Source organism: Styela clava (assembly GCF_964204865.1).
Source record: "Styela clava chromosome 9 unlocalized genomic scaffold, kaStyClav1.hap1.2 SUPER_9_unloc_1, whole genome shotgun sequence".
NCBI classification, from domain to species: domain Eukaryota; kingdom Metazoa; phylum Chordata; class Ascidiacea; order Stolidobranchia; family Styelidae; genus Styela; species Styela clava.
Window position 1 is genome coordinate 33,006 of NW_027556419.1, and position 13,670 is coordinate 46,675.

The 13,670-nt window shown below is 33.8% G+C and overlaps 1 protein-coding gene across 1 annotated transcript; it reads right to left on the minus strand.

Annotated features, from left to right (window-relative positions):
- Nucleotides 1–1,550: 1,550 nt before the first annotated feature.
- LOC144418429 (uncharacterized) lies at nt 1,551–12,488 on the minus strand. The gene is made up of 7 exons (XM_078109771.1): nt 12,483–12,488; nt 11,429–11,587; nt 10,554–10,715; nt 9,830–10,003; nt 9,244–9,408; nt 7,099–7,263; nt 1,551–1,940 (listed from the first exon to the last, which is right to left on the minus strand). The coding sequence occupies exons 1-7, from the start codon at nt 12,486–12,488 to the stop codon at nt 1,749–1,751; spliced, it is 1,023 nt and encodes a 340-aa protein (XP_077965897.1). The 3' UTR covers nt 1,551–1,748.
- Nucleotides 12,489–13,670: the final 1,182 nt, after the last annotated feature.

Consider the following 13,670-nt stretch of genomic DNA (forward strand, 5'->3'; position numbering starts at 1 on the left):
AAAATGCAAGCGCGTATGAACAATAGAAGGCTATACATGTATATTGTACTAATATAGTAACTTGAGAGAGCAAAGCTGTAGTTGGTTTGGCAATTGCAGGTTTTCGTATAATTAAGTTCCGTTGCGAATTGGGGAGAAAGTGAACCTATTAAAATAAATTTTGTATAAACATTTGAAAAAAAGCAGTGTGATAGCACATAGTTGAGTGCTGGATAATTCCCAAAATTATATGGGGTTGAAGTCATAACGGTAAGACAAAGAATTCTTGTAGACAACGAAAGAGCAGGTGCTAGGTTCTGCGGGGCCCAATTAGAAATATGATGGCAGACCCCCTACTCTTCATAGTAAAATTTATGGGTCTTTATATAAAAAAAAATAAACATTTAATACTTGCTATAAAACAAATTTAAAGTAATAGGATGTTTTTATTGTTTTACTTTTAACATCAAGAAATGCAAAATAGGCGATTTCATCATACTCTTTCAGAAAAATACTTTTCTAGCCATTTTATCAGCAAATTCATTTAAAATCAACAGCTTTAGCAATTTTGCTTTCCATAGGAAGCATTGACAAACTGTTGAGTCTTTTAATTGCCAATGGCGACATAACGATAATTTACTAAATTTACCATGCATAACAAATTAATATTATGATTAAGATTATCTCACTTTATATTTTACGTTTTCAGCAGTATTTTGTATCTCATAATACAGATAAATAATACAGAAAAAGACTAGCGCAGGGTGCGGGGCCCAATTCGATAAAATCGGCCAAATCGGCTTGAAACGAGCCTTGAGGAAGAAATGTTACATCTTTGTTCAAAAATGGATCCATCTAATAAAGTATTTTGTATTGGCATTGGTAAATATATTGGGGAACATCATTTATGTCAAGCGTACACCCAGCATTCGGTTGGTATTCCATGTTTAGCACTCAATGGTATTTATTATTTTTGCTAGTTGCCTCTTCAGCGACATAGTGTTTTAGTTACGCATTCATTTGCATTACGTCCAAAATTATGTAAAGCTGCAATTGTTACGATACCCAATAAGTTGTCCCAAGTCGGAAAAAACAAGTTGATTTTTTGAGAAATATAATTTATACTTTTCTCGATTTTTGGCAAATATTTGAAAGTATTGACTTTTTTTATTAGGATGATTTTCTGTTGAGCAAAATATTCAAATTATGACCGATACCAGCATTTGAAATGCCTTGCCATATTAATTTAGCTCTTTTCAACATAACTCATGGTTAAAAATAAAAGCATCAGTTAGCTTACTTCTCTAAAATTTCACGGCCATCTGTTGACATAAAAATAGTGGTAAAATGTCCGATAATTAATTTTTGATTCGTATTTTCATACTTACGAAAATATAAAAGCATTAAAAGTCTAACACGACAATCCGTGGGCAAAAAATGTCTGGTAAAATAGCCAGGTTGTAGATAACAGTTATTCCATTGTTTATTGTATGCAACTAGTTAATTATTAGTTATCTCTGACTGAAATATTTGATGAAATAAATGAAAATCAAAACAATTTCCATAAGACATAATGCGATAAAGGATTATACTTGCTAAACATTATAGACAGAATTGAAAAAAATAATTAAAAGCAAATTGCTCGAAAATTTTGAAACAAAACGAAAAGTGATTATCTCAGACAGACAAACTGAAGAAATGTGGAACTAATATAATTTTAAATCAAATATTCCAATAAAATCATCCTCGGATACGGCGTCTGTGACTCACTAGAAGCCATCGAACTTAACCCCAGTATCAGCAATCAATGCTTTGAATCTTTTCAACTCATCATCGTTAAAGTAGCAATACCGCATGTACAATTTTTTAACCTGACATTGATGAACAATTTCACTGATTGCAGATAATTCTTTATCTCCGAGTTTGCTGACTTTGTTCCAATTCAGATTCAAGCTGTCGATCTGAAATGATACATGTTGTTATCATATAATATTTATGAATTGATATATAGGTCATGGTTGGAACGCATATGGGTTGGTTTGCTACTTTAGTATTTCCCTTGAATTCTTCAGGTACTTTGACAGGCAGATTAGAAAACCTATCAAAAAATTTGTCCATTTGACATTATGGAGCAGAAAGTGGAACAATAATACTAACTCTATATCTAACTCTAATTTTTTCCAATTTTATTAGAGAATCAATGCAGAGAGACAGGAAATATAAACGCAAAGATAAATAAGCATATCTTCCATGTCAGATTAGAAGACTTGGCGAGAAACATCATTCATCTGACATTGTAGAATAGCTATCCAACTTAACCAAAATCAGCAGTGCGAAGTGTTATCAGAGCATAGAGGAAAAATGGCAAAAATATAAGCCGATCAGAAAATAAAAACATTTTCACACGGCCTCAAGTAATTTGTGAAACTGCAAAGAATATCATTGTATTGTTTTCTCTTGCCTGTTTCTCTAATAAAAGCCTTTATACACTCACTATTACCCCAAATAATATAAATCAATTACTAAGATATCACTCAATTCAACGATTTGCCAATTGTGCTAAGCACTGCGAAAAAGGGTCGATGTCCTGTTGGAGCTGAAACCTAGCCTATCATTTTAGCTGAAAGCGGAGCTCCCACAAAATTTAGTGAATCATGCTCGCGACCAATTAATTATTTTTCACATTTATAATTTTCTTAAAAACTTCATACAAATTATAAAATCCATTATTTTTCAGTTTTATTTTATTTTTTCAACAGTTAATTTCTGATATTATGTTACAATTTCAGAGTTGAATTTGTATAATTAAAATTTCCATTTAATATTCATATAATTTAGAAAATTATTTTAATAAGCATATGGTCATAAATGATTGTTTCCGAAAAATTGTTCCTATACTTGAGTATTGCAAAATTTGTGATACATAATTGGGGATTGTTTTGGAGATATGGCGCTAACAAACTGGTTTAGAGAAAATCTACGATAGACTAGGCATAAATTAGCTAACAACCTGATATTTAATAAACAACTTATTTATGAAAAAATTGTTACGTTATTGTTGACCTTTTAGTGATTGGTCACTGTTCCTGAAATAAACAAGAAAATCGAAGCTCGGGAAAAATATCCATTACATCACAGATTGAAATTTTCAGATTTCAGATTCAAAAATTAAACTGTCTGTTGTTTTGATGGAAATGTAACCCTAAAAAAATCTGATAGCTGATTAAAATATTCCTAGTTAATTAAGACATATATAATACATGAAGAAAAGTCTTCTTGGTAATTAAGCTTTTTCGAATACCAGAGACCAATTATGTAAAATTCTATTGAAAAAATATTCACACACAAAATAGAAAAAAGCAGTATTTGACTTTTTAAAGGGTCACTTTATTCAAGTTGACATATACAGTTGTTATTGCAGTGGGCGATAGCAATGCATTGTCTTCAATACAGAAAACCTTCGCATCGAACATAAATGAACAGTCACTCAGATATATAAGCAAGACCGTCACTACATGGATAGAGCCTGGAACAGTGGTTACCAATCATTACCATGCGGACTGGGAACACCCAAAAATACGATTAAACACTAAAAAAATAGGTTCGCCAAAGCGTTACCGGTAATTAAAAACCATGACTAAAACTTGAGTGATATTCGTTTTCATGGTTGCTTTGGCGATCATTCAAGAATAAATTTGGAATAGAAAATAGGGGCAAATCAAATATTACGACCAGAGATATGAGTTTAAGTTTTTTTTTTGAAACAACAGAAAACTGCAAATAACGTGCAAAACCATGAAAACAAGGCAATGCTCACAACTATGCTGAATATTTGTCTGAGCAAATTAGGTGTCTGAGCGGGCGCACATATTGCATATCCATTGCATCATAGTGTTTAAAATTCTCAGATTCCGCTCCCATGCCCACCGCCACCTCAGGGTGTGATGAATTGTATGGGCAATGCTGAGCCTGAGATATTCCGTCCCGTAAAACTCACTGAAGGCTGCTTGCACAAAGCTTCGTTCCTAGCAAAATGCATGTGATAATGTCACATGATAAAATCTGATATCAAAATATTGTTAAATTCTATTGTAAAAATATTTGCTCACAATAGAGGAAAGATAGTGTACGAGTATTTGACTTTTCATATGGAATTTAGTTGAAGTTGACTTATATCTGCAGTTGGTAATGCAGTGGGCGATATGGATGCATTGTCTTCAATACAGAAAACCTGCATCAAATAAGTATGAACAGTCACTCAGATATATAAGCAGGACTGTCATTGTATGGATAAAGAAGAAACAGTGGTTCCCAATCTTTTACGCCTTTGAACCGACAATACACAATAATATGGCTCATGCACCAGCAGTCAAATTTTGAAACAGGCGTGTTGTTTCGGTCAAAATATTTTGCAGCGAATGTCCGATTAAACACCAACAAATCCGATTATTCACCACAGCGTTAATCACGATGAGCGATCACGATTAAAGACAATGAAGCAAACTTGAGTTACACGAAATTCTGTTTCTATTGTTGGTTTGGCAATCATTCAATAACGAATTTGGAATGGACTACGTGAGAGAATGATTTTAACCGGAAAAGGTTTTTGGAAAGAACCGGAAAAAAACCGAAAACTGACAAATAACACGCGAAATCCCGAAAACGGGGCAATGTTCACAGCCATGCAGATCATCTGTCTGAGCAAAAGAATTGTCCGAGTGGCTGCACAAATTGCGATTGTTTCGTTATTGTTGACTTATTAGTGATCGGACATTGTTACGATAATAAACAAATAACCGAAGCTCGAAAAAATATCCATCGGGGTGTGGATAATTAGGATAATTTTTACATAATTATCCAGGAGGAGAAGGAAGCCGATGAGACGGCTTGTCCATATGGCGAACCACGGCCCCTCGGCTGGTTACCATTCCATGTCGGGTATGGGATTAGTTAGTTACTTGTTTTAGGGAACACAGACTTAATGGTGGAGGAAGCCGTAACAGACCAGCGGTTACGTGAACCATCCAACGGCGGCGAGGAGTCCAGCAATCCTCTCGCACATAACCATCCCTGCATGGAATTCGAACCTTGGAACTCACAGAGAGTAATCAGAGGTGCGGTTGCGGGCGTATTCCTATCGGTCAGCAAGATGAGCCACATCGCCGTGCTGTGTAATAAATTGTGTGGGCAATGCTGAACCCAAGCTATTTCAGTCTGTCAAACTCATCAATGGCTGCTTACACTGAGCTTTGTTCCATGTGAAGAGCATGTAATAATGTCACATAATGCAGTAAAAATTCAAAATTATAGCAGATATGTGGTCATGTGGTCAATTTTTACAGAAATAAACAAGGAAATAGAAGCCTTAGATCCCACTCCCATGCCCACCACTACAGAGTGAGATAAATTGAATGGGCAATGCTGAAACCTGAAATATTTCGGTTTGTCAAACTCATTAAAGGTTGCGTTCACAGAGCTTCGTTCTGAGCGTAAAGCGTGTAATAATGTCGCATAATACAGCAACGTCCAAAACATTTGGGTGTCGCTGCTCGTTAACCAGTTTGGTTCCCTGCGACTTTCCTTCCCCTGTGAAACTGTGTAAATTGTTTTTTTTTGTCATATTTTATGATTGTGATATTTTTTACTGATTGGAAAAAATAAACATGACTGGACATTTCTAAATTATGGCATATTAGGGATGGACAATATAGAATAATTTACTATTCTAGAATAGTTAAATCGAATCCAGAATACCGAATCCTATTATATTTTTATATTTATTCATCTGACATTGTAGAATAGCTATCCAACTTGACCAAAATCAGCATTGCGAAGTGTTATCAGAGAATAGAAGAAAAATGGCAAAAATATGAGCCGCTAAGAAAATAAAAACATTTTCACGCCGCCTCAAGTAATTTGTGAAACTGCAAAGAATATTATTGTATTGTTTTCTCTTGCCTGTTTCTCTAATAAAAGCCTTTATACACTCACTATTACCCCAAATAATATAAGTTAATTACTAAGATATCACTCAGTTCAACGATTTACCAATTGTGCTAAGCACTGTGAAAAAGGGTCGAAGCTGTGATGTCTTGTTGGAGCTGGAGCCAAGCCTATGAGTTTAGCTGAAAGCGAAGCTTCCAGGAAATTTAGTGACTCAAGCTCATGACCAATTAATTATTTTTCACATTCATAAATTTCTTAAAAACTTTATACGAATGATAAAATCCATTATTTATCAGTTTTATTTTTTCAACAGTTAATTTCTGATATTATTTCACAATTTCAGAATTGAATTTGTATAATTAAAGTTTCCATTTAATATTCACTTAATTTAGAAAATTATTTTAATAAGCGTTGTTTATAACTGTATAGATGTAGATATTTCCAAAAAATTGTTCCTATACTTTAGTATTGCAAAATTTGTGATGCATAATTGGGGATTGTTTTGAAGATAGGGCGCTTACAAACTGGTTTAGAGAAAATCTACAATAGACTTGGATTAAATTAGCTAAAAAACCTGTTAGCGGCATGGTTGGTTCTAAACAGTTTGTTAGCTAATTTATGCCCAGTCTATCGTAGATTTTCTGGGAATAATTTTTATTGGAGCGCGTAGGAAGTTATAATGACATTTAAGATATTCAATAAACAACTTATTTATGAAAAAATTGTTACGTTATTGTTGACCTTTAAGTGATTGGTCACTGTTCCTGAAATAAACAAGAAAATCGAAGCTCGGGAAAAATATCCATTACATCACAGATTAAAATTTTCAGATTCCATTCCTATGCCCTCAACCTCATGGTTTGTTAAATAGTGTGGGCAATGGTGTACCTGAAATATTTCAGTTTGTCAAACTCATCAAAGGCTGCTTGTACAGAGTTTTGTTACGAGTGTAAAGCATGTGATAATGTCGTATAATACAGCAATCTCCAGAACATTTGGGTGTAGCTGCTCGATAACCAGTTTGGTTCGTCGCGACTTCACTTCCCTAGTAAGTAAATTATTTTTTTGTCGTAATTTATGATTGTGATATTTTTTACTGGTTGAAAAAATAAACTTGACTTGACATTTCTAAATGATGGCAAATATATGTTCAGGTATGTGAACTGGTTTTACCTTTGCATTACTAGTGTTTTCCTTGAATGATCTTATTCCTTCTGCTGTCAGATTGCAATGTGAGGCATCAAGTTCCTTCACCTGACATTTTGAAACAACTGATCCAACTTCACCAAAGCCAGAAGTGCCAAGCTTATTGTTCCAACCGATATCTAGTATTTCCAACTGAAATAAAGAAGATCAGTGAACTAATGTAGATGAACTCGGTCACAAAATGTGATCGTGACAGTGAATAAAAGTATGAGAAATGGAGAAAGCAAACTTTAAAAACTGATTGATCAAAATGGACAAATTTTCCTATTAAAATTCAACAGATGGCTGATTCAAAATCTGATAGCTGATTGAAAAAAATTCAAGTTAATTAAGACATATATACTGCAAGACATATATACTGCAGGAAAATTTCTTAATAATTAAGATTTTTCAATGAGCAGAGACCAATTTTATTAAGTTCTATTGCAATGATATTCACCTACAAAAGAGAAAAGAGGATATTTGCCTTTTTTAAGAGGCGTTTTGTTTATGCTGACTTATATATACAGTTGTTATTGCAGTGGGCAATAGAAATAGATTGCTTTAACTACAGAAACCTCCGCATCATTCAGATATAAAAGCAGTGCTGTCATTGCATGGATAAAACATAGAATAGTTGTTCCCAACCTTTCAACCCTGTGGACTGGCAACACGAAATAATTTGGCTCATGGACCGGCAATCAAATTTTCGAAATGAATGAAAAAGCTGACTTGTTTTGATCAAAATATTTTTAGTAGTTTTAAAACTATTTTTTAATTAGTGTTACAAGTTAAATAATAATAGTGTTTTTAAATGGTTCTGCTGACTTGGTATCTCGCGTAAGTTACTTTGACAACCCCCTCAACCCCTCAAATAATATTGAAAATCCCATTTATGCCTAAAGCAGACAAAAGCTCGCTAGTAAATAATGTTAATAATCTTTCAAGATGTATTTGTAATAGAGTACTGCGAATTATGAGAGATCTGTTATGAATATCACTTAGATATACAAGCATGGTAAGATAAGTTTATTTCAACTCCATAATCAGCATAAAAGGCAATTAAATGATTGATAAAAACAAATAACAAAAACTGATTATAAAATCAGGAGAGCAAATAAAAGCTTAGATAAGGTTTATAAAGTACAGAATTTAAGATGGAAGAAGGTATTGCCAAAAAGTACTGGTATGTGTTCACTCATCTTAATTTATTGAATATATCCACACACACGCACACAACCGTAAGGGTGTAATGAAGTTAGAAAAAAAAGCTTTAGATGAATTTTATAGTAAACGAACAAAAAAATAAATGAGTAAAAAAGAAATTAGAATAAAAAATAAGAATTTGAAATAAAAATATGAATTGTTTGCCATTGTCCAACCAAAGTTGGTGCATGAAGAGATGGGCTTCATTCACCCATGAAGAGCCTAAATATTGCCAAGTTGTAGTCCAGATTACATCAATTATTAAATTCTAAGCATAACAGTTTAAGTAAAATATAATTATGTTAGGGTATTGATACTGAGGTAGGTATTGGAATATATTGGTTATTAAGGGAGTGAGCAAGGATAAAGGAATTCAGGACGTTTTCATTAGAATCCTTTGAGATTGACATGGAAGATTTATCACGGAAGATGATTGTTCTTTGCGTGAATCTAAAAGTTTCTGATAAAATAGAATTTGACGCTTTTTTCGCAATTGGTATCTGGTTTTTGGTAATCCTACTCACAAATATTGAAAAGTCAAACCACGTTTTCTTTTATTGAATTGTTAAATTTATCTAGGGCTCATCACAAGAATAACCTAAGGCAATGGTTTTTAAAGGAGCTGTGCCTTCTTTTAGAATTTGTCAAGTCTTGCGCCCTACCTCAAAAATAACTAGATAAAAATAAGCTACAAATAATGGTAAGGCGAAAGTATGTTTAATTCGAAAAATACTTTGAAAATATTGGATTGGATATAAATATTTTTATTTTTAATTATCTTAACGCCCCCTCAAAAATTGTCTAAGCCCCAAGATGTGGGGCGCGCCCTACCGTTTAACATCCACTGCACTTGGGTTGCTAAATTTACCAAGCAATGTTGGAAATGTTCTATGCATGAGCATGCATGTACGTTAACCTGTTTGTTACCTTCGCATTACGAGTGTTTTCCTTGAATGCTTTCATTCTCTCTGCTGTCAGATTACAATTCCGAGCCATCAATGCCTTCACCTGATATTTTGTAACAACTAATCCAACTTCACTAAAGCCAGAAGTGCCAAGATCCTTGTTGTCACTGACATTCAGTACATCCAACTAAAATAAATATTTAAATTAGTCCTTCAATTCATAAACAAATTGAATATTCATTTTGAAAATTTATCATTCACTCATTATAATTTTATCATTTTGCCTAAACGGTGCCAGATGTTATGCGAAGTATCTGATGTTCTCTCAATCCAGGATTTTTTAACCTTCTGTTTACTAGAATATCAAATAAATCATTCTAAAAAACTGGAAAATCTAAACTTAAAATATATTCGATATATTATTTGAAAATGTAAATAAACAATGGTTCGGGGTTGACCTTCTCTGGATATCAATTCACTAAATTCACATACACTCTGTACAATAAAGTGAGATCCAAGGTTTATCAACAAAATGTTTACAACATATTCAATGGATTAGGCAATAATTTTGTTATCATATTCCAAGTCTCAATGAATATGTTACAGACCTTTCCACAGACTTTCCATTTACTCAATTCCATTATTTGATCTTTAGTTGCTTTGAACTTTTTCCATGGGTCCATCAGAAGTTCTTCGACCTCACTCTCAGTTGCAAACTTAGATATTGCAAGAAATAAATCAAATGGCATGCCGGTTATGGACCGAATATCCAGAGTGCAAATCTATTAAAACGAATAGGATTATAGGGAGGTAATTTTTAAAATTGATGGAAATAAAAGATAAAACTTCATATCAATGCCACTATGCCAGCAATCTGTGGAACATTATGACTCTCGTCAAAATAAATCTAAAATGACAAACTTTGTCACAGGTCAGTGTTTATATTCAAGATTTCATATAATATTTCTAACTAAATTGTGAAATTTGCAATAAATATTAGCAAGCTATATTAAAAGTGACATACTCTAATACAATTTATTAGTCTATTAGTTACACCGTCGGGCTTCAGCGGGTCAAAGACATAGCCAGCGATAAGAGGCTATTTTTTCTATCAAAAAGAGTGTGTGACATGCTTATGCTAGGTTTTTGCGCAGATTTTTTCATGAACAGCACTTAACAAATAATACAAATGAAAATATTTGCTTCTCACTCCAAATACTATAAATGAAAAGTGAAATAGCGGAAAAAAAGATCAATTTTATCTTCTCTACATCACAACCTAGTTTGGCAGAAATGCTGAATGATAGATCAAGCAGCAATAAATAACAAAACCTTTAATCCTGAGTGACTTCCAAGAGCGTCCAGTTTTTCTTTTGTGAGTTGGCAATTTTGTATGACAAGGTCAATAACCTCATTATTTGCTGTCAATAAAGAACCGAGAGCATTGAATCCTTTTTCATTCATTGGGTTCTCACTGATATCAAACTTGGATAGCTGAAAACATAGAAATGAAAGTTAACTAACAATAAGATTACATATCTGAATTTTCTTTAAAAATTGTGACAGATACGATTAATAAAAACCAACATCAAAAGTTTATCATTATTTCAAGCAAGCAAATTCTCATCATATGTTTCACAGTGTTACTTTGGTATGTTTGAACTGGGCGTAAATATAGTGTATCAATTAGTTCAAATAAAAATGGAGATAAATAAAAAACCTTGCATCTGTGTTAAGTTATTTTTTACATTCCTACTTAATATCTTACTGGAGATATGAAATTTTTTTCCTCAAGCAGCTGATGATGACTTATGTTACACGACTTTGTTTCTGTCATGCGAAGGGAGCATGAATAATAGATATTAGGTCAGAAAACTAGGATTGTCGATGTAGCCCACCGTGCTAAGTGTTAGAAGTACGCTTGTCGCCACATCTCTGATTACCCTGCGTGGGTTCGCATGATTGAATCTTGTGAGGAAAATATGTGTGAAAGGTTTACTGGACTCCTTGCCATCGTAGGGTGGTTCACGTAACCGCGGGTCGGTTGGGACTTCCTCGGGATTTGAAGGATAGGATAGAAAAGAAGACTTTACTATCCAAATTTACCAATATCAAACATCATAAAACCAGCTGTTTTGTGTGTATTTTTTAGCCAACTCAACAAAAGAGCCACAGTGGCATGATATTATATTATAACTCGGTCATACTTTTAATCCAGAATGACTTCCAAGAGCATCAAGTTTTGCTTTTGTTAGCTGGCAATTTTTTGCAATGAGTTGGTCAACTTCATAGTTTGATAAAAGGTCACCAAGAACATCAAAAGCTTCTTCGTCCATTGAATTTTGACTGATATCAATAACAGATATCTAAAAACATAAAGATAACGAACATCAGTGCAATAAAGGCGGATATTTTGGCATTTTAATATTTGAAGGCTGGTGCCTACTAACACAGAAGAGTGAATTTAGAACCACTAACACAAGTTGATTTCCTGATATATATCAACATCACGCATCAAAATGTCGTAAAACAGTGAAAAATAAATGATAAGACTCAATTATATGCCATCCATATAATCCTTTCAAAAACATTTCAACACCTCAAAAACAAACTAGCTAAACAATAAGCTACAAATAACAGACCCTTGAGCGAAAATGTTTTTTATTCAAAAAATACGTGGAAAATACATGGATGGAATGTAAATATCCAAAATAAACAAATGTAAATATCCAAAACAAGTCGGGCAGGATCAAATCTAACAAATATTTTTATTTTTAATTGGCTTCACGCCCTCTCAAAAAATTATCTAAGTCATTGTGCCCCACCGTTTGAGAACCACTGCCCTAATGGGACTATCTTCAACAAGAAAATTAAGAAAGGTTAATGTCCAATGCATGACCATGCACGTAAGTTAACCTGTTTGATACCTTGGCAAGATCCTTGTTGTTGCTGACATTTAGGTTATCCAACAAGAATAAATAATTAAATTACGGTAGTCTTTCAATTCATAAATAAGTTAAATATTCTTTTTGCGAATTTATCATTTATCAATTTATTATTATTCTGCCTAATCTATGAGTTTAAGTTTTTTTTTTGAAACAACAGAAAACTGCAAATAACGTGCAAAACCATGAAAACAAGGCAATGCTCACAACTATGCTGAATATTTGTCTGAGCAAATAAGGTGGTGAGCAGGTGCATATATTGCATATCCATTGCATCATAGTGTTTAAAATTCTCAGATTCCGATCCCATGCCCACCACCATCTTAGGTTGTGATGAGTTGTATGGGCAATGCTGAGATATTCCGTCCCGTAAAACTCATTGAAGGCTGCCTGCACAAAGCTTCGTTCTTAGCAAAATGCATGTGATAATGTCACATAATAAAATCTGATATCAAAATATTGTTAAATTCTATTGTAAAAATATTTGCTCACAATAGAGGAAAGATAGTGTACGAGTATTTGACTTTTCATAAGGAATTTTGTTGAAGTTGACTTATATATGCAGTTGTTAATGCAGTTGGCGATATGGATGCATTGTCTTCAATACAGAAAACCTGCATCAAATAAGTATGAACAGTCACTCAGATATATAAGCAGGACTGTCATTGCATGGATAAAGAAGACACAGTGGTTCCCAATCTTTTACGCCTGTGAACCGACAATACACAATAATATGGCTCATGCACCAGCAGTCAAATTTTGAAACAGGCGTGTTGTTTCGGTCTAAATATTTTGCAGCGAATGTCCGATTAAACACCAACAAATCCGATTATTCACCACAGCGTTAATCACGATAAGCGGTTAATTAAAGACAATGAAGCAAACTTGAGTTACACGAAATTCTGTTTCTATTGTTGGTTTGGCAATCATTCAATGATGAATTTGGAATGGACTACGTGGGAGAATGATTTTAACCGGAAAAGGTTTTTGGAAAGAACCAAAAACTGACAAATAACACGCGAAATCCCGAAAACGGGGCAATGTTCACAGCCATGCAGATCATCCATCTGAGCAAAAGAATTGTCCGAGTGGCTGCAAAAATTGCAATTCTTCAGCAATCCTCTCGCACATAACTATCCCTACATGGGATTCGAACCTGCAAACTCACAGAGGGTAATCAGAGGTGCGATTGCGGTCGCATTCCTATCGGTCAGCGCGATGAGCCACATCGCCGTGCCGTGTGATAAATTGTGTGGGCAATGCTGAACCCAAGCTATTTCAGTCTGTCAAACTCATTAATGGCTGCTCACACTGAGCTTTGTTCCATGTGAAAAGCATGTGATAATGTCGCATATTGCAGCAAAAAGTTTGAAATTATAGCAAATATATGGTTAAGTGAATCTAATGTAGACGAACTCGGTCACAAAATGTGATCGTGACAGGAGATAAAAGAATGAGAAATGAAGAAAGCAAACTTTAAAAACTGATTGATCAAAATGGACAA

Bases quoted from the DNA above. Each gene is read 5' to 3' on its own strand.
- LOC144418429 (XM_078109771.1), bottom strand. The intron at 10,004-10,553 runs GTTTTGTTATTT...TCGTTTTAATAG, and splicing joins GAAGTCACTCAGGATTAAAG to ATTTGCACTCTGGATATTCG. The intron at 9,409-9,829 runs GTCTGTAACATA...TATTTATTTTAG, and splicing joins AATGGAAAGTCTGTGGAAAG to TTGGATGTACTGAATGTCAG.